The sequence below is a fragment of the Cydia pomonella genome, chromosome 3, assembly GCF_033807575.1.
Source record: "Cydia pomonella isolate Wapato2018A chromosome 3, ilCydPomo1, whole genome shotgun sequence".
NCBI classification, from domain to species: Eukaryota; Metazoa; Arthropoda; class Insecta; order Lepidoptera; family Tortricidae; genus Cydia; species Cydia pomonella.
This window is the reverse complement of record NC_084705.1, coordinates 12,163,763-12,186,002: the sequence shown is the minus strand read 5'-3', so window position 1 is coordinate 12,186,002 and position 22,240 is coordinate 12,163,763. Positions and strand designations below refer to the sequence as shown.

The following is a 22,240-nucleotide window of genomic DNA, read 5'->3' as shown; positions in this document are numbered from 1 at the left end:
CCGGCCGGATTGACAATCAGTCCGGTTTGCAATCCCTAGCTACGTGCCCTGAACCTCCTCTTTTATGGAATTGAAGTCGATAAGAAATCATCAATATTTTAATTTAAACTTTTTATTATCTTCCCGCAAATATCTACTCTATATACTGTCTTCACTGTATCCACTCTAACGTATATGGGAAGATTAATAAGATTTGTATACATAGTACAAAGTTATGAATTCTGTAGCATTCGTTTAAAAGACTGGTCTTGAAGCGATTTATTTAATACATCTTTCATTTTGACACTTGGAGAGACTTTACCCCTCCAAATCTTATTGATATTAGTACTCGGACATTGGGGATCTTTTACATCTCCAAATTTAATGTATTTTTATTAACCACTACCACTACTGACCTGCCCCGGCTTCGCACGATTACACAAAACCTTAAAAAATATACACCAAAACCTTCCTCAAGTATAATCTACTGATACATACTGGTACTGGTATTACTCTATTGGTAGGTTTTATTTTTATACTACGTCGGTGGCAAACAAGCATACGGCCTGCCTGATGGTAAGCAGTATCCGTAGCCTAAAACAGTAAATGGTGAAAACAGCATCAAAATCCGTTCAGTAGTTTTTGAGTTAATTACGGACATACCTATACATACAGACGTCGCGAGGGACTTTGTTTTATAAGGTGTAGTGATAATTGTAGAGACTATACATCTCTGTTACATTGTAGTAATTATTTATTTTAAATATGTTTACCCAGGTATTCGCTGTTGTATTTATAAATGTTGCTATGTATTTTTCATGCCACTATATGATTTTGAATTCTGAATTTAATAGGTAGTTAAAGAGAACAATAAGTAATGCAACGATAATCTAAAAAGTAGGTATTTTACTATAATTTTCACGTGGCAATCTGTAAATCAATGAATCCTTTGTCTGCAGTCAAACAAAATCGAAACCGCATCTAGCTGAACATCTGGCGGTGCATTTGTATGAGTTTTCCGGTTTTTCCCTTTGCGAGATACACGGGGATCGCTCTTTCGATAGGCATTGCAGGCCGCAAAGCAATATTGGAGGCACTGGTGTGCGAATAATCTGTAGGTACTTAGTCTTGTTTTCATTCGACCAATGTACGGAAATGGCAAAGATCATTTCATATACTTACCGATTGCTTGTTTTTGTCTTATACATAACATAAATAAAAATGTATTTGCGTATTTCGTATGTGAAATTAAAAAGAAAAAGAAGTGTAATGTAATGTTTAGTGCAATGTTAAAACTACTAAAATATTATTTTTCACGCCAATGTTCGGAAATGTGGCAATCGAAGGTCTAAACCCAAGCTGGAAAGTAGGCAATAGCTGTAGCACCTGAACCACCACTACAATGTTTCATTGTTATCATCATCTGCCATTGGTGATCATTGTTATCATCATCTGTCATTGGTGATGGTATAAGGTCTTTTTTTGGTGCAACTTTTTCCTTCAAAAATAAAAGTAGGTTATTTATAGGGCAAATTACTTGTTTAAAAAAGAAACTTCAAAATCATTCAGTTCTCGCTTTAGGCGTTTTTACTTTTGTAGCTGTTTGTAATTTTTAAGCAAAAATGATTCTAAGTTTAGAGTCGGTTTGAAGCAAATAACAGAAGAACGCCTCTTAAAAGTGATAAAAAAAGTAAAAAAGGCGGGATCGGAAAATACGTACTGAATTGCATAGTATAAATTGTGTTTGACTAAAAAATACAAGAAACACGTATTCTACGCTATAAATGAATTCTTCTAGTGAAGAAAATATAAATGCTCCTGGCAAAAATACATCACTTTCTTTCAACAATTGTCGTCACCCCAATATACATATTAATTTATATTAAAGTACTTATAGTAATGAAAATGTTTTTATTTTCTCGCAGTAGTCGTGAAAAGCACTATGTAATGCTTCGGCCGGAAACGCTAAAGACGGACTCGTATTATTTGAGTTATATATACTCAAACTTACTCGTCCATCTTTGAGCGGTTTTCCGGCCTCTCCTACAATGTACTATTGTAACATCATGATTATTAATAATAAGAGTACTTTTAATTATAGTGTATATAAAATACTGACAAAAAATATTTAAAAAGTATTTGTCAAACTCTCCTCATAACTTGAAAGATATCCTGTTATACGGTTAAATATTGACATACCTATTCCCAATCAACCGAAAGGCATTTTTATCATAGTGTGAGTGGTTATACCAAACAAAACTGCAAATAGGTTTTATTTCGGTCCAGCGTCTGATACCGTTGTTGAGCGCCCCTTAACTAGTTCAACAAGTTCCCGGCTCAAACCAATTTATCGTCGTAAAGACGGTTCGTTTCTACAAGCGGATCATTTTCTGCTCCATCATTTTAGAGCATCAAAGGGAGCTCTCAAATTAAGCTAGCCAAAATCGTAAGTGGCCGTTGCGAAGGCTAAATTAAATATAAAATATTTCACCAAATTAAGTAATAAATCAGTAAGTCGTGTATTTACTTGATCATTTAATACAAATCTACTATTTGCAAAATATTTATGAAATAAATGAGTGGTATCATTAATTTATCAGGTTTTTTGTTTTGGACGGAAACAGCTAACGGAATAAAAGGAAAAACAAATTTCACCGGGTACAAGAGTGATGGACAAATTTCCTGGTAAACGGCCTCTTCCGCGTAGGGACTATTTGTCTGAATTTGAATCGCATTTGTTACCAACGAAATTTGTCTCCTAAGTCTCTCGAGTATCCCGGGTTCGCCGCGATAGGTACAACGTCTGCGCTAATTGAATAAAGACCACGCATTTTCCTTATCTTGTATAAATAAATTGTGTATCAATAAATAATCTTCTAAGGCAAGGAAAAAATTGCCTTTTATATTCTCAGTGGTTCAATCTCATGCAGGGATCGCTCCGAAGTGTTTACTTTCTAATTTTCCGCTTGTCTCCGCGAGTTCACAAGTCAGACAGGAGTGACGGCTCAAAGAGTTCCTGTTTGCAATAATTTGACAAATTCTTGCAATCTTGGTTTCATATTCTACAAACTCTGTATACGTGTCTAATTCTCAATCGGTTCATTGCTTTAAACATTTGTAAAGGTATTAATTTTCTAAGGGTTAACTGTCGGTTATTAGGTCTTAATATGGATTTTTAACCCTTAATAGGGCAGAGATATGAATTTCGAAATAAGACAAGTTCAGTGAGTGATTTAGATATTTAATGTAGCCACAATTAACATGGTAGTAAAAAAATATTTTCCAGGAAACTAGTTTTCATGAAAATCGGGGTGGTAACTATATGACCGTTACCTCTTAATGATTTTTAGGAAGTGGTAAGTATTTTACCGTTGCCCGATCGTGCTACATGAGAAAATGGTGTCTTCAGACTAGTGAAGAGTTTTCTATCAATTTCTGAAATATTTTACATATACACGCTTCATAAATGTCTTGGTTTCTGTAAAACGGATCTGATGAGCAATATAAGTTGCAATCAGGTAGTGAATTGAGTTCCGTCAAAATAAGTATACCAGGGAACGCGAGTATTTCGGTTTTGTTTGTAGTAAAGTAACCCAATGCCAAGCATTCTTTTGTATAGTGTAAATGTTTGTTTGTTCTGTAATAAGTTCGCAGGCCGCGTCAGGAAAAAAAAATATTCAAAGAAACCGTAGAGTTGTGTTTTGTGAGTAAATGCCATAATTTTTTTAAATGGCAGTGGTCTAATAAACTTGGGTATGCGATGTACTGGTAAATCTGAGGACCATTCTTGAGCTGGTTCTATACGAAGAAACTTAGTTTCATCCATGTCTTGAGGTATGTTTTGATTGATGACCAGAGACAGTGTCTGCATTGAACGTAGAAGGGAACTAGGCACAACTTTACTTTGTAATTTAATAAAATATATATATATAACTCGTGGTATTTCCTTGCTGGACTGAGTATCAGTTGTCTCAGTGGTGCTAGATGAAGCAATAGGGGTAGGCATATTATTTAAGGGAGTAACAGGTCTTGCGATTTTTTCAGTTTCCATGGTTACGTTGTCAACTAATTTCAAAATATCTTCAGAAGACTAATTTAGTATTTTGTGGGGTATATCTAGTATTTTGTGGGGTATTTTCACTTGTTGCCATATCGTTTACCTCTAGATAATCATCTCTGGTATCAACAATATGCTCTTCGTCAACCTCAGAACTCAAAATTTTTGATAATTCTCGTATAACTTAGTTATCTCAATTATACTCCTTAACAAAATTAGAAATATATCACATGTCATCATTTGACTCGCGTTCAGGGCTGAAAAGATTATTATTAAGTATTTCTTGAATATCTTTATCATTTTACTCCTTTTATCTAGACATATTTACTGAAAACGAGAAAATAAAAATTAATATTTTTTATTTGATCCGTACTTTTATGACCGTAACGGGCACTGGTAAAATATTTACCACCAACTTTGAGCTATCATCCTAAATCGTGGGAATATGTATTTTAGAGGGAATAGCATTTAATTAGCTAGATAAAATAACTAATTATTACATAAAAATAACAAAAACCACCTACCGGAATCTTTATAGAACACTTTGATTACAAATATTCTCTAAACACTATAAAAATCGCTCGACTTTCAAATTCTCTGCTTAGCAGGTACAGAACCTACTTATGACACTTCACAGTGTTGCCAACATATTTTTTTATGAATGGCAGGTTATGTATGCGTTCATAAACCTCTTAAGCCACCAGATGATTCAAATTGTATTTAATCTGTGCTTGACAGAAAGAAGTGGTACGTATATGACCGGTGCCCTATTAAGGGTTAAACAAAAAAACAATTTGTTGTAATACAGTAATTTGAACAGCATATAACTGCAGTACGGCGGCAGTACAGAATAATTTACGATGGTCACTTTGTTTCGTGAACGAGCTTATAAAGCTCCATTTTCATATTAATTTCAAAAGTCTAGTTAGTATTGTTATATCACTGATAGAACTGAGTAGTAACTCAATAGGATGACCGGACTTGAAGCCTCAATCATGTTGATCCTCTACATAATATAATTATGTTTACTAGGTATTCGGTTTCTGTAGCAAACGATGTTGCACTTTGAACTAGCTACGCACATAACCTGAATATTGAAATTGAAACCTTACGCTTTTAATACAAATAATATTATCTTTAGCCCTATTTATTTTATATTTATCGCTCAAGTACAGTGAACACCTTTTTTTTTCTCTCTAGAATTTTCTTTACAAAGTGACGTGTATTCATTGCTCTTTAGTAAAAGAAATAAAAATAAACGAAACAATACAAGTACGTGGTTGTTTGCGCCTATTTCAACCTTTTCTTATAATCGTTAGCATCTACACACCTAAGTCAAAATATTTTCGAAAGACTTAAAAATACTATAGTACTAGAATAACAGGCACTGAATTACCATTTCTATACCGTATTATAATAGAATGACTGCTGTAGCTGTAACATTACACAGGTATACATTTGTGTGTAAATTTGGATTGTGAATAAAGTATTAAAAGTAAAGAAAAGAAAAGTAATTTACACGAATTACGATTAGGTTTACTGAAGATGAAAATTCAAAATGATCACATCATCAAGATAAACACAAGGGAGTAGTAATCAAACCCAACATCTGGGATTGCTTAAAGATGAAGTAGTGGGACTTTCTTAATAAGAAAGTGATTTCAAGAATTATTCTCATTCCGCCATAGGGAACTTTTAACTAGAAAACTTCGCCATATTCGTGGCAACAATGTTCGAGAAAGTTATTACCCTGGAAATAAAATACGTTTTTAATCAATTGCAGATTGAAATTGTTGGATTGCTCAGCTATCATATAACAATATTACAGGGATTTAATATAAAATATCAAAAATTAAATCACATAAGATATAAATTTTTACTCGTATCGATCTGATGACTAAATTTTATTCGAATCGTCGTTCGTGCGCAATTATTGTGTCACCTATGCTAACAATAATGTATCAAGCAATGACTTACCTACTTTAAAAAAAAGCAGCTTCCAAACATTACGCAATTGCATTGTTTTTTTTTTTGCAAGTGACTTTTAGGACTGATTTTAAATATGTAAAAAAAAAAACACCATTTGTTTAAAAGATTCACATATTTTGATATGATTTTCAGACTTTAAAAAATCTTACTTTAAGATTGAAGTTAAAACGTCTAGAATATTTGTTTGCGTCTTTTGAGGACGATATCGCCGACGAAAAACGGGGCTCCCAGTTGCCACAAGATGTCGGATTGCAGCCACTAGGAAATGACTAGGAAATTGCACCATTATGCTTGCAAATCGTGTGCTGCATTCGAATTACTTCTTTGCTTGTAATTTTGCCTGCCTCAAAAAGAGGCCTTAGTGCATGATTCCTATGAAGCGTTTAAGACACGAAATTGGTATATAGATATTCAGTATTGATGTGATTAATCGAAAATTGTTGCAATAGTATCGTTATTTTAATTGTCATTTTAACAACTGTTCCTTTATGTTTTTATTTCAAATGATAACTATCGTAAAAAATGATATTAGAAACCTAAATATCATTTTTGAAGACCTATCCATAGATACCCCACACGTATGGGTTTGATAAAAATGTGTTTTTTTTTTTTTTTTTTTTTTTTTTTTTTTTTTTTTTTTTTTTTTTTTTTTTTTTTTTTTTTTTTTACTTATAAAAAATAACTACTTACTAGATCTCGTTCAAACCAATTTTCGGTGGAAGTTTGCATGGCAATGTATAACATATTTTTTTTTAGATTTTTCATTCTGTTATTTTAGAAGTTACGGGGAGGGGGGGGGGGACACATTTTACCACTTTGGAAGTGTCTCTCGCGCAAACTATTCAGTTTAGAAAAAAATGATATTAGAAACCTCAATATCATTTTTAAAGACCTATCCTAAAGGGGTATCTATTACCCCACACGTATGGGTTTGATGAAAAAAGATTTTTTGAGTTTCAGTTCTAAGTATGGGGAACCCCCAAAATTTATTGTTTTTTTCTATTTTTGTGTAAAAATCTTAATGCGGTTCATAGAATACATCTACTTACCAAGTTTGAACAGTATAGCTCTTATAGTTTCGGAAAAAAGTGGCTGTGACATAAACGGACAGACAGACGGACATGACGAATCTATAAGGGTTCCGTTTTTTGCCATTTGGCTACGGAACCCTAAAAAGAGAATAACTAAAAATGACGCATGAAAAAAGCCTATCTAATACCTACAGTATAAATAACGAACTAAACTAAACTATCACACCTACCTACACAAACTTACCTACTATAGGTATACGTACTAAGGAAATGTAAACCTACTAAGAAAAAAGTTGCTGTGACATAATCGGACAGACAGACGGACATGACGAATCTATAAGGGTTCCGTTTTTTGCCATTTGGCTACGGAACCCTAAAAAGAAAGAATAGGGAATATTACGAGAAACTCTGCGCAGGGGGATGGATTGTGGTAGTGGCTACCACAATCCATCAAAATTTAAGGTTCTACCGCGAAACAAGACCGCCTTAACAGGTTAGGTACCGATTGACGACGATCGAGATGGCAAATACAAATTTAAATATCTATTAGGATAACGCGGGTCTCGTTCCATACCTCAAAAGCTAAAATAGAACCCTTATAGGATCACGTGTGGCTGTCTGTCAATCCCTCTGTTACAACCGATTTCGTCCGAAAGTACTAGACCGATTGAATTGCAATTTGGCAAAAATACTTTCAACACTTTTCATGTCCACAATATTCAATTTTAAAATCATGCAATGCCATTTTCGTAAATAACGTCCCAAAAAACCATAAAACGTCACCCATATTGATATTTAATCATTTCAACCCCATCGCACCCCAACAGGGAATTTGTATTTCACGTCCACCTCGTTAGATTTTACAATCGTTGTTATTTTCGTAATCAGCGACCCGATAAACCATAGAAATAATACCCATGTTGATTTTTAGACTTAGTCAGCATATTTCCCCCTTTTAGGGCTTGAATTCTTAAAAATCTTGAAACACGTGTTTACTCATTTATCGTTAATACTCTTGTAAAGTTTCGAATAAACTTGTCTAATCTTCTTTCCCCATACAAAATTTGGACCACCATTTCACCCCCTTAGGGGGTGAATTTTGAAAAATCTATTCTTAGTGCACCCCTAGACCTTCTAAAGAACCTACGTGCTAAATTTGAAATCTCTAGAACCAGCGGTTTAGGCTGTGCGTTGATATGTCAGTCAGTCAGTTTCTTTTTTTATATATTTAGATGATAATTATCGTTAAATATAATTACAATAGAATTTTCTACCTTTACCTATGTAGTATGTACATATAATAAAAATTGTAGTTTACCTGTCGTCTTAATGTTAAGACCCGAGCAAGCTAATCGACTCTCTACGCTCGTGGTTCAAAAAGCATTGCTGAGGTTTCATTTCAAGGCACGAGAACAATCCTTCCTGCTAAGTGAAATACAATATAATTAATCTTACCTCCGAGCGGAAAATATCTGCAGTAGAGCCGGAAATCCACTGCTGCGCACGGTCGAGCTGTACACGTAGGAACACGTGACCGCTTCTATTCTAATTGTTCCACAGCAGTGCACGACCACGCTACGCACGGAATGACGTCACTGATACACGCGTGGCCTGTTCCGAAGTGCTCCTCACGAACACGCTAGCTCGCGTCGAAGCCCCACTGCGACCCACGCTGTACACGCTACAGGCGTATGACGTGTCTACGGGTGAGACGAGAATCGTGCGCCTTGTTTGTAGTTAACATTTTGCTGGTATTAATGTACTTACTCACGTATTTAGATTGTGCGTGCATTAGTTGCTGTGGAAATGTCAACACACGCAGCTAGACTAATGGGCCCTCCTTAGCGTGTGAGTGTGTAGCGTACGCAGCAGTAGGACGTTCCGGCTTAAATCATTGCCAAAATCATCGTCATCAAGACGATAGCTTATAACGCCTGTGCAAGACTGCACAACCTTTTATATAATTTTACCTTTTTTTACTTATTTTTGTCTATGGTTTTTTATACTGTTTTTGTCTATTTTTACTATTTGTCAGATTACATTTTGTTTCTCAAAGAAAACCAGTGCATTTTACTTAAGTCCACTAAATTTGGTTCTTCTACCGCGGATTTAGATGATAACTCGTTCTAAAGCTGTGAAAATGAGTGAGTCTCATAAGGGAGACGGTGAGGCGGTCGTGAGGGATACTGATCCGCCCGCGCTGCAAGCCGCGGTGCCCGCCCTTCATAAACCGATGCCGACACCTTCCCGCGTGGCGAGCGGTGCCTCGTCGCGCTCCTCTTCCACCATTGTCGCGCGCCAGCTTGAGGCGAAGGCGCAACATGCGCGCCGATTGGCTGAAATGGAAAAGGAACGAGAGCGGCAGTCCGCTGAGCGGGAACGCCAGGTTGCAGAACGCGCCGCGGAGCGCGAGCGTCAAGTTGCGGAGCTCGAACTGCAAGCTAATCTCGCTGCTATAGAGGCTGGCGGAAGCCGACGTGGCAGCCACGGCACGCGCAGTCGTGCGAGTGTTCAGGAATGGGTAAATAATACAATTCCTAATCACAATGAGCAACATTTATTAAGTGCCAACCCACCTTTCAGATTTGACGATATTGCGGCCCAGCACGAGCCACTGGAATCGAGAGAGCAGCACGGCGTGAGTGCCGCGGCAATTAAAAACTCTCCCGAGCAAAATCGCCCTGAAGACGGAGGAGTGACTCGCTTAGTCAATTCGCTCGACAAACTGATAAATAAAGTTAATCAAACGAAGATTGATTTACCAAACTTCGACGGCAAGTCACATTTAGATTGGTTAGCTTTGAAAAGAGTTTACGAAAATAAAGCAGATAGTTTCTCGCCTACTGAAAATTTAGCTAGGTTGTCACGCGCCCTACGAGGGACGGCGCGCGAGGCCGTGGCGGGCCTGCTGGCGGCGGCCCGCGACCCCGGTGCGGTGGTGGCCGCGCTCGACGCGCGTTTCGGCCGCCCCGAGCTCGTCGTCATGCATGAAGTGACAGCGGTGCGTGCCCTACCTAAGGTAAGCTACGACGGTAAGGATTTAGTGATTTTCGCAAGTCGTGTTCGTAATTGCGTAGAAGTAATCCGCATGTTAAATAAGCCCGACCATTTACGCTCGCCTGAGCTGTTTCAAGCACTATGGAGCAAACTGCCTGCGCTGCTGCGTCCACGGTGGTTGGATTATGCTCATTCATGCAATGGTAGCGCTTCAAAAATTGAAATGTTTGCGGATTTCCTCTCGCGCGAAGTCGACCTGCAATGCAGATTTGGAGGCGCTATTGACCACGCGCCCGCCCTAGTTTCCCGGCCGATTGGTAATAGGGACAAAATAAACATTATTGCTGAAAATAATCATTCGTCCGATAGTATTTCAACATCGTTAAACACGCATAACAATTTTGAAAATAATTGTCCATTATGTAAACAAAATCATGACTTATCTGTTTGTGACAAGTTTATCAAACTGTCAATAAATGATAGGTGGCAATTTATCAAAAAGAATAAAATGTGTCATAGGTGTTTGAAAAAAGGTTTTCATAAGAACAAAACTTCTTGCTTGAAAAAGGTATGTAGCGTAGAAGGTTGCGAGATGCGTCATCATAATTTGTTACACGGGTCAAAGTCTGAACGCGTCGTTACTGCGCACGTCGATGTGGAGGACGACGACGCCGCCGACGACGACTCCGACGCCGACGACGAGCAAGTGCCATCGACATCTAGCGTAACTGCGCCCGCGGCCTGTAATGTATCCGAAGCGGCACCGCTGCTTGACGACTCGGAACACGATATTCTGACGCATGCGACCTCTTCATCTCCCAAAGTGCCTTCTGCGCGGCCGTTATTAAAAATAGTAGCTGTCACTGTGTCCGGACCCACTGGTAGCGTTGACACATTCGCGTTATTGGACGATGGGTCCTCAGGAACGTATATTGACTCTGAAATTTCGTCTCAAATTGGAGCGAAGGCTTCCGATAGGCTAATTCACTTAGATTGCGTAGTTGGTTTAAGCAAGGACATTAAAGTGCAGTATGTTAATTTTAATATACAGGGTCGTCATTCAACCGAAGTTCACTCTATTAAAAAGGCTAGATCAATTAACGGTTTAGGCGCTGCACGACAGTGTGCGTATCAAGATAGTGTGCGCAAATACCCTTACTTAGCAGATATAGCCGGTGAATTTTGCTACGGGGACGTAAAGCCTATGCTGATAATAGGACTTGACAACTGGCACTTATCACTTGCTACAGACGTGCGCAAAGGAACCAAGACACAACCTGCAGCCATTTTAACAGCCCTTGGCTGGGTTTTGTTTGGTTTCGGTTGCAGCAAGACTAAACGGGTTGACGTTGTAAACCATATCACATTAAGCGAGACTGACTCTGATAGCGATTGTTTCACTCTAGAACGACTCATTAGGGAGCAATTTAAGATCGATTCAATTGGTATATCGAAAAAAGAGGCCCGCAATGCTGACGATGAGCGTGCCATACAAGTACTAGAGAGCACGGCTCACCGTCTGCCGGGTGGCCGTTTTGAGGTAGGATTGCTATGGAAGGCTGATAATCTGGATATTCCTGACAGTTACAAGTTAGCACTGTCCAGATTCCTCAGCTCAGAGAAGAAAATGATGAAAGATCCTTGCTATGCCGAACGTTATCGTCACAATGTTCATGACATGTTATCTAAAGAATACGCTGAACAATGTTCTTCTGGTCCTGCTTCTGGACGTCCTGTTTGGTACCTTCCTCACTTTGGCGTGATTAACCCAAATAAACCCAATAAATTGCGAACGGTACACGACGCGGCTGCAAAATCTCACGGCGTGTCATTAAACTCTTTGTTATTGACTGGCCCTGATCTTTTGCAACCTTTGCTGGGTATTCTAATGCGTTTTCGTGAGGGTGCTATAGCTTTAAATGCCGATATTCGTGAAATGTTTCCGCAAATCAAAATAATTGAAAAAGATAGAGACGCGCAAAGGTTTCTGTGGCGAGATACCCCAAGTGAACCAGTAAGAACATTCCGCATGTCATCCATGATTTTTGGCGCTGCATCGAGCCCGTTTACTGCCATACACATCAAAAATAAAAATGCTCTAGAATGGCAGGAAACTTATCCTGAGGCAGCTCGAGTAATCATCGATGACCATTACATGGACGATTGCATTACTAGCTTAGACGAAATTGACAAAGCTGCCAAGCTGGCAGCTGATATTTATACCGTACATGCTCACGCTGGTTTTGAGATGCGCAGCTGGACGTCAAATAGTCCAAGCGCGCTCTCGTTGTTGCCGAAGGAATCCTTGCTCGAGGTGCCTCGCGCTAATAATATTGACGTCGAATTAGGTCGCCTGGCTACGCCCGTTCGCACGCTAGGCCTTATCTGGCAACCCGCTAACGACCTGATAGGATTTAATACAGGTGTAAAAAAAGATACCGTGTTGCCGGAGAAGTTAACAAAGCGAGGGGTTCTAGTGCACGTAATGAGAATTTATGATCCGCTTGGAATCCTTGCACCAATCGTCGTTCGTGGTCGTATAATGTTTCAAGACGCTTGGCGCAAGGGTTTGAACTGGGACCAAGAGCTCTCTCAATGTGACAGCGCCGCGTGGAAGTCTTGGTTTCAAGATCTGATCTCCACTTCCAGTTTGAGGATACCACGCCGCTATAATTTGAGCGATCTCGAGGTAGCAGGGTGCGAATTACATGTGTTTTCGGATGCAAGTGAGTCCGCGTATGCTGCTGTGGCCTATTGGCGCTTTCTTTATGTGAATGGTGATATAAGACTCTCTCTCATCTGCAGTAAAGTCCGTGTTTCTCCAATCAGGCCTGTCTCCATTCCCCGTTTAGAACTTCAAGGTGCTCTTATAGCTGCGCGCCTTGCCATGTCGATATGCGAAGCCCACCGACTAAAGCCAATGAGACGAGTTTTCTGGTGCGACTCGATGACTGTGCTGGGTTGGCTTCGTAGTGATGCGCGCACCCTTAAACCCTTTGTATCTCATAGAGTAGGCGAGATACTAGAGCTTACAAACATCAGCGAGTGGCACTGGGTACCGAGTGACCTAAACGTAGCCGATGATGCCACACGCGTGAAACGCATTGTGCTCTCTACAGAATCTCGCTGGATCTCAGGACCCGGCTTTCTCCTTTCTTCGGACTGGCCCGCTGAACCTCAAGTTGATCTCAGCGGACTAGGCCGCGAAGAGTATAAAAATATCATTCATCTTATCACCGAGACTGATCTGCCCGCACCAGTCTCTGCGGATCCAAGTCGATTCAGCTCGTGGCTGAGAATGGTGCGAGCAACGGCAAAGGCGCATCTATTCATATCATTATTGCGAATGCGTAGTATGAGAAGACGAGATGCGAACTTCAACCTTCCTCGTCTTGAGGGACACTTATGTACCTTCCATCCAACTTGCACATCCTCTCCTGGTACTTCTAATCCCCCTAATGTCCCACCAAAAATAACCGCGAGCGATATTCGTCTAGCCGAAACTCATATTTTACGGCAAAGCCAACTGGATTCCTTCAAAGAAGATATCTTGCGAATAAAGAACCGAGACCCGTTGCCTCGAAGCAGCCGCCTTTTCAAACTGTCCCCCTTCTTAGATGACAACGATCAACTTCGAATGTTCAGTCGTATAGCGGCAGCCGCAGGTGTCACTGATGAAGTTAAGCGACCGCTGATTTTAGACGGAAAGCATCCGGCAGTACGCCTCCTAATAGCCAGATATCATCAAAAGGCTGGCCATGCGAACAAAGAAAAAGTCTTGAACGAGCTCCATCAAAGATTTTGGATTTTAGGCCTTAGAAATGCTGCCCGATCAGTAGCCCATGATTGCCAGTTTTGTAAACTTCGCCGTGCCAGAACATTCACACCACCGATGGGAAATCTACCAGAGTGTCGATTGGCTCATCATCAAAGACCCTTTTCCTTTGTCGGTCTGGACTACTTTGGACCCGTCCTTGTTTCAGTTGGTCGCAGAAGGGAGAAACGCTACGTTGCCCTATTTACGTGTCTCGTCATACGCGCCGTACATCTTGAAGTGGTACACAGTTTAACGACAGACGCGGCCATAATGTGTCTACGCCGTTTTATTGCTCGTCGAGGAACACCACAAGAGATCTGGTCAGACCACGGAACAGCCTTTGTTGGAGCAAACAGGGAGTTACGAGCTCTTTACGCCGACTCTGTTGAAGATTTTGCTGCCAACGAATCAATCAATTGGCGTTTTATTCCTCCCGCAGCACCTTTTATGGGTGGAGCGTGGGAGCGATTAGTTCGCAGTGTCAAAGGAGCTTTGAAAGTGACCCTCAGAGAACAGGCTCCCTCAGACGAAGTTTTAAGCACACTGTTAGCAGAGGCTGAAGCCCTTGTCAATACGCGACCACTTACGCATGTCTCACTCGATTCCGATGCTGATGAGGCTTTAACACCGGCCCATTTTATACTCACATCTCCATCTGGACGCCCTATTCCCGCTACCCTGACCGAGGCGGATCTTCTCAGCAGAAACAAGTGGCGCAGAGCAGTAAGACTAGCTGACCACTTCTGGCAGCGCTGGGTGAAAGAATACCTGCCTTGCTTGTCACCACGCACCGGAGGAGGTTCTCCACCTAATATTGCAGTGGGCGACGTCGTAATAGTGTGTGACTCCAACCTGCCTAGAGGCTCCTGGCCCAAGGGTCGTATTACCGCATTGTACCCCGGTAGAGACGGGATAGCAAGAGTGGCAGATATCGCCACCGCCGCAGGGGTTTTACGGAGACCCCTCAAAAAGCTCGCTAAAGTTCCCGTTTCTGTTTCTCTTTAAAAAAGGGGAGAATGTGCAAGACTGCACAACCTTTTATATAATTTTACCTTTTTTTACTTATTTTTGTCTATGGTTTTTTATACTGTTTTTGTCTATTTTTACTATTTGTCAGATTACATTTTGTTTCTCAAAGAAAACCAGTGCATTTTACTTAAGTCCACTAAAACGCCATCCTGCCAGCTAACGTGAAGAATCAACTCCAAATTTTCATCAAATTGCACTCGTATGTGTTATTTTGCACTCTAGAGATCAGATCAGGCTGGGAAAAAATATTTTTTTTTATATTTTCCGGCTGTCCGGCTATACTTTTCTATAAGAAGGTCGTAGGTATTTCTTAACCGATTATATGAAATTTTATAAGGAGGTTCGATAACTGTTGGGATTTTATTTTCGTTTCAGTTTTTGTATGTTATTAAAAACTTCGTTAGTTTTAGAGGCTTGCGAGGTAGCTAACAGAGCCATTAGCAGCATTATAACCTCTTTGGAACTGTTTTTGTGCTCTAGTTAAAGCGTTTTACGATAGTCATTGTGACGTTCAATAATGCGAGAGTATTGTCTTGTCGTTTATTTTATTTAAGTAATTAAGTAGGTACTATTCGATGGTATTGTCAGATAAATATTTGAATTTTTTGCCAGATTTGATATGAAATCAGGGCTGTCAACTTGATTTCGCATTGCATTGGATTTAATTGAACCAATCACAATGATTGAGAGAGGGAGCCGTGAATGAATGACAGTGTAATAACTCCCGGTATTGGCCAATAATACACAGCAACTCGAGGACTGAAGCGAACAAAGAGAGGGACTAAACCGACAGCACCCGTTCAAGGGGGTTAAGTGTTCTCTAGCACTAATCGTCGACGAGTGCCACTTTAGAAGATTCCGAGGGTTCTTTCGACGGATCACTATTGCCTGAGAAACACGTTCCAATGGTAGATAATGAATTTCCCTTAATTGGATTAACGTATTCAACCCAAGAGGTCGAACAGCAAACGTTTACTTACTATTCCCCCGTTTTGTTTTAACAAAGCCGTTTGCTAGGTACAAATCGTTGTTAACTGCCAGTGTGCTGGCCGCACGCTATTTATTTGATGTATTCGTCAAAGCGTTCTTTCTTATTATGAATATTCAACGATAAACGATGCCTCAAAATTTCTCTTACGGGTTTATTTGAAGCTTTTTTTGATGCTCCACCAAAGCGAAAAAAATGTAGCTCGTTTCTTTGAAATACGTGTAGTAAAATATGTGGCTTCTTTACTTAAGAAATTTACGTCCTTTTATGTCGTGCGGACATTTGTCGTGTGGAATTTTCTTTTAAGAAGTTTAATGTATAAATGCTTTGAGTTTATTTTGGCGTTGGAATAATAATTATGCCTATTTGACATTTTCTTTGCACGTTATGTCCTTCGAAGTCTTAATACTAAGCAGGCAGATAATATTCATTAAATCACTTTTTAGCTAACTTAAGTTTTCTATACATAAAAAACTTGATTTACAGTATCACAGTTTTTACCCGACTGCCAAAGGAAGGAGGGTAATGTTTTTCGAGTGTATGTATGTATGTCTGGCCTCCTGTAGCCTAAACGGCTTGATGGATTTGATGTATGAGGTATCGTTAGATTCGTCTTGATCACGGGAGTGTCATAGGTTTTTTTGGTGGTTAATAAAAAGTTATAAATAAAATAAAATAAATTATTATAAAAAAACAAAAAACCCTACTGCACACTAAAAAAGAGGACAACAAGCCCTACAAGAATATTGTTGTTGATGGTAAGTATCGCAGGCGGGGACCAACAACCAAAATGACTATAAGTAACCCTCTGTTGGTCCCCGGCTGCGATACTTACCTTTATACACGTTCGTTTATTTTATGGCTTGTCACGTAATTTTTTTGGTAGTTGTGTCTCCGAGAGAAATGAAAAAAAAAATTAAGCGAAAAAAAATTAGGTTTTTTTTCATCTAGGCGAGTTGTGCTGAACGTATAGAAAATGTTGCCATCTAATTTGTTGTACCACATTTCACGCAAATAAATATATTTCTATTTCTATTTCTATTATTTCTATCTAAGTTTAAGGACATGAAGGTCTGTAATAATATAGATTATTAACCCCATTCTATCCTCCTCAATTCTGAATTTACTTGGTTTCACTCGCATGCTTGGTTTAGCTAAAAAAAAGTTTAAAAATTACCTTGATTTTTTGACATTATTGTGAATAAATCTGAAACAAAAGAAGATCGAAGGCTGATATTAAGCATACAGTGTTCTTAGGTCCAGCCACTACTCCAGCTAAAAGTATAACCAAATCCCTCGTGGGGGCCACTCTTATTAGCTTAGCCTGCTAGACCCTTTCAACTATAGCTATAGATAATTACTATAATAATAAATTTAAAGTGTTTAAGAAAAGCAGATATAGAACAAAGAATATTAGAATAAGGAAATATGTACAACATTTTGTCAAAAACTATTATGGTAGAAGAACAGATAAATTTTTGGTCCCAAAACTATATAATGATATAGAATGGTTAAGAGAGGAAAAGAAATATAGCATAATGGAAGTAAAGAACAAAAATACTTTTAGATAATTTACCTTGACCTCAGCTAACGTGTATTATTATTATTATTAGACTTGTTGTTTTTGCATAGTCTATCTTCTTGTAGAATTATGTACATACTTGTATAATTTAGGGCATGTAAGCATAGAATGATAGCAACTTAATCCCTTAACGTGTCATAAAAAAATATAGTTTTAATTTTGAACTCAAATAGCTGTCAATAGAGTAGAAGATTATATCAGCCATATACGAGTATATAGGTTGCATATGCGGTAAGGGGTTAAGTATGGTACCTTTTTAGGTGCATAAAAAGTAAAAAAATGAGCGCTGTCTCGCCAACAAACCGCATAAGCAGTTTGGCGAGCAACTTTAAAATTGATTAGGTATGTATATGTGCCTTTGAAAAATAAATGAAAAAAAAAACTGTTTTTGATGCCATTCTTCTTATGGGATGCCATTCGTTCTATCTAATATTGAGATCAGTTCTGGTAAAAGATGCCAGTTATATTTATTTCTATGTTTCGAGGCTCAATAACCGTATATTGACGGTAACCTTTTCACACACATTACATTAGCAAACATACATTCGTCCTAATCCCGACTTAATCCCCCGAATGACATCTGTAACATCGCGCGCGTGGCATACGTAATGTTGCCACACTTCCTCCAGAAAATTTACTAAGACTAATGAAAGCAAGTCGAACGCCCCTGATCTGATTAGTGCCGTATGCGGCGCACGTTTATGTTATGTTCATTTGATTAAATGAATGTTTGCCGCGTTGTGATAGTGTCTGCGATCTAGATTTGCGGATCTCTTTCTTCGTAAAGCCGTAATGAGTAGTGTTTATTGCTTTTGCCGTGTTACATTACATGATTAAGTTGAAATTAGAAATTACCTCAAAAACATTGCATAGAATTGACAGTAATATCCTAGTTCATTCTGAATTGTAAAGAGAAAGTGACGTAATTTGACTGAAATTATTACATGAATGATACTGAGAGGGTTCATAAGTAGGTATTTATCTACTAGTAGGGTGGGCATCATCTATACATATGGTATTGTGCATTTATCACCATAAATTTGAAATTCTAAGCACGCATATTTTAAACAATTTCACAAGAGGGAAACTCTGACATTTCTCGAGATATATTTCAACCAAGAATATCTCAACGTACCAAGAAGAAAGTAAAATGGTTCGGTTTCAGGATATTTTGGCGTCTTTCCTGTTAAAATGCCAAACGGTTACGTATTTATTCGTAAATCATGTGCACACAAAGGTACGCGATGCGTTATTGTCCAACGTAGCTACATGTATTGCTAGGTAGTTGCAGCATAAATTAAATATCAACAAAGGAATCATTTTGTACTAGAAGAAAATATATCCTTCTTCCTCGCGTTGTCCCGGCATTTTGCCACGGCTCATGGGAGCCTTGGGTCCGCTTGACAACCATAATCATAATAATTTATTGATAATATAAAATTATATGTCAGGGTTAGTATGTAACTACAATATTATAAAATGTTAAACTCTAAGTTTTACTGTAACTTAATTACATTTTAAATAGCTCCTTGTGGTCGTAGAACGTCTGCTCGAGAAGCTATTTTTTAAGTTTCGATTTAAAAAGTGACGCACTTGGTGCTGCTATAATTTCCCGCGGTAGATGATTGTACATCTTACGACCCATGACGTGGTGAGTTTTTTAGATTTTGCAAGTCTACGAGGCTCTAGCGGCACCAGTCCGGTGCGGGCGCTGCGGGTCGCGTACCTTCGCGGGGGTTCGATGATGGGGTTCACGTCCAATTCTTCACGCACTTTAATTGCAATATGTAGTATCGAGAGTGAAGGTATATATTCATCCCAAGATTTGGCATAGGCACTAGTTTGGAGTGAGTAGAGGAAAATATATCAAACCCATGAAATAGGTCAGTTTGCTTATGACGACAGTGGAGGACAGAGGATTACGAAATCGCCTTTTCATACAAAAGTAGTCCTCATATTTCTCTCTGGATATTAACATTATTGAAAATATTTTTACACAATTTCTTGTATATTAACCACATAAATCTGAAATCTATTTTCCGTTCCAAATTTTTACAATAATAAAAAAATCGAAAAAATCAAACGTAGGGGCATAGCTATGGTTAATATACATCAAAATCATCCAATAATATTTTCCATATTATTAATATCCAAAGGAAAATGGGGACTATGTTTGTATCAAGGATAATATAATATAATATAATATTATAATATATTATATCACAATATTCTCATAAATAAATTGATATGAAATGTGAAGCGTACAGTGATTGTGTGCAAAAAGCAAGACAATGGTAGGAAGTGGTAATAGTTATTTGTGTCCCAAGGGAGGAAAAGTAGGACATTGCGTGCCGCGTGTAAAATTGACACACGTGCAAACACGCGGGGTTGAATGTCCTACGATTCCTCCCGTGGTGTGTATACTATTTTTCTGCTCGACGGAGGCGGAAAGCGGCAACTTCGTTTGGCGCAGCGGGATTAAAGTTGACACTTTCCTGCCCGGAGGGCAGAAAATATATTTACCGACTCAGATGACTCAATAGATGATAAGGTAATGACCACTTTAATTTTGCTTAGCAAAAAATCAAATGACCCGATGGACATTCGAGTGCAGTTAAAACATTTTTCTTCGTGTTGCCTTAAGTCTTCAAAATCTCTTACAAAAGATCCATTTATGGGTCTGGCTTGTAAATAGGGATGTACCCAGTATCTTCTGCGTTTTTTTGAGTTGATTATATAAAAAACAAACTGAAATGATCACCACGGTGTTTTTAACAAGTTCCGTTTCCATTGTACAGTCAGCGTCAAATACTTTGTAGCAACCAAAGTAGCCAAATAGTTCGGTACACCATATATTTAGTATGGTGTACCGAACTATTTGACCACTTTGACTGCTACAAAGTATTTGACGCTGACTGTACTAACAAATTATAACCTTGACGTTCGAATTTCAAATGAACATAAAAGGGAAATGAACGTGGTTCGTCGTGCACCGCAACTCCGGACGAAGATATGAAGAAAATTTGTCCGGTTGTGAGTCATCGCTGCACGCGAATTCGTGGCTCCGTACGCCACAACGAAATGAGCCGTCAGTGTGACATCCACCTAAACGAATCCGACACCGAGGGACGAGCCAGACTCCTAGCTGCAGGAACACGGGAAGCAGGATACTGGCTCCATGCGCACCCCTCCCCAAATTTAGGCACGTTTCTAAATCCCGACACTCTTCGTAGTGCAGTTTGCCTCCGTGTCGAGGTCCCGGTCTGCGCCCCCCATCGCTGCCCTTGCGGAAGTGAGGTTGACCAACTAGGGCACCACGGAATTTCCTGCCAACGAAGCGTTGGCCGCTTTTCAAGACATGCTGCCCTGAATGACATCATCCGCCGGTCTCTAGCCTCAGTTAATGTGCCAGCTCTTTTAGAGCCGACCGGAATCCAGAACTGACGGGAAGAGACCGGACGGGATGTCCCTGATTCCGTGGAGTATGGGACGTGGGCTGGTTTGGGATGCAACGGGTGTAGACACACTAGCCCCGTCACATCTCCACCGCACTTCTGTAAGGGCAGCGGCAGCGGCAGATGCGGCGGAGAACGCCAAGGTAGGAAAATACAGGAGTATCGGCGCCGAGTATATTTTTATTCTATTCGGTGTCGAAACCCTTGGTCCGTGGGGCCCTGGCGTTCTGAGTCTCTTCAAAGATCTGTCTAAGAGACTCAGAGACGCCACAGGAGATCAAAGACGCAACGCATCAGTCTAACGATCCAGCGAGGAAATGCTTCCAGCGTCTTCGGTACTATGCCGCAGGGGCCATTTTTAGATTTATTTTAGTTTTATTTTAGATTTAATTTAGTCATATTTTAGTTTTAGTTATAGTTTTTATTATTAATTCCAATAATTATTTTATATCATATTTGTATTTCTTTGTAATTATTCTTAAGTCTTAATAAAATAAATAACAACCTATGACTTCATCAAAAATGCATAATATTCCCGTCATTCGTTTTCACCTGTCACTCGTTATACAAGATGTAACAAAAATAGTCGAGATCCGTGTAGCATATTGGGTATCGTGTTCTGATTAGGAATTGTAGAAGAAAAAAATGTTTGACGCGAAAAATTTTTGGACTTCGTATTATGGAGGGCTGGCCGACTAAACCTACACTACTAAACCTGCACCAAACAAAAAAAAAATTGTTTTCGCGTCAAAAAAATTTTTCTTCTTCTATTTCATAATATGTATATGCCCTTAAACGAATTCCCACTATTTTTAATACTCCCCGTGTTTTATATTATAGGTACATAATCAAATGTGTAAAATGCTTTTTAGTAAATCGAAACTTTTGGATTGCTCCGTGGCGACGTATGGAAATATGTCATAATTGGGTGGATGTTTTGTAATAAAATGTATCAAACATTTTATTTCTGAGCTCATTAGTACAATATATGTAACCATGCATATTCACAATATAACGCTTCATCTGCCTAGAATGATGATGATAATTGATGAAATCTATATACTATATATTCTTAATGTATTTATTTATTAGCTTCAATGTTTCGTCTTTATATATGTATATATATGTGTGTATTATATTTGTATGTATATGTTATTATATGTATTTTTGATTGATTTGTTTTGCTGTTGTAATTGTAGCACCGCTCACAACCGCTCTGCTTAGCCTTAAGGTTGACTGGTAGAGAATGCCTCGTGGCATTATGTCCGCCTTTTGTACCTACTATAAGATTGTTTTTCTTTTGTGCAATAAAGATT

The 22,240-nt window shown here is 38.9% G+C and overlaps 1 protein-coding gene across 1 annotated transcript; it reads left to right on the top strand.

Moving 5' to 3' along the window:
• The first annotated feature begins 9,196 nt into the window (after positions 1-9,196).
• LOC133516631 (uncharacterized) lies at positions 9,197-14,875 on the top strand. The gene has a single exon (XM_061849648.1). It carries the CDS (start codon positions 9,197-9,199, stop codon positions 14,873-14,875), a length of 5,679 nt encoding a protein of 1,892 aa, XP_061705632.1.
• The last annotated feature ends 7,365 nt before the right edge of the window (positions 14,876-22,240 follow it).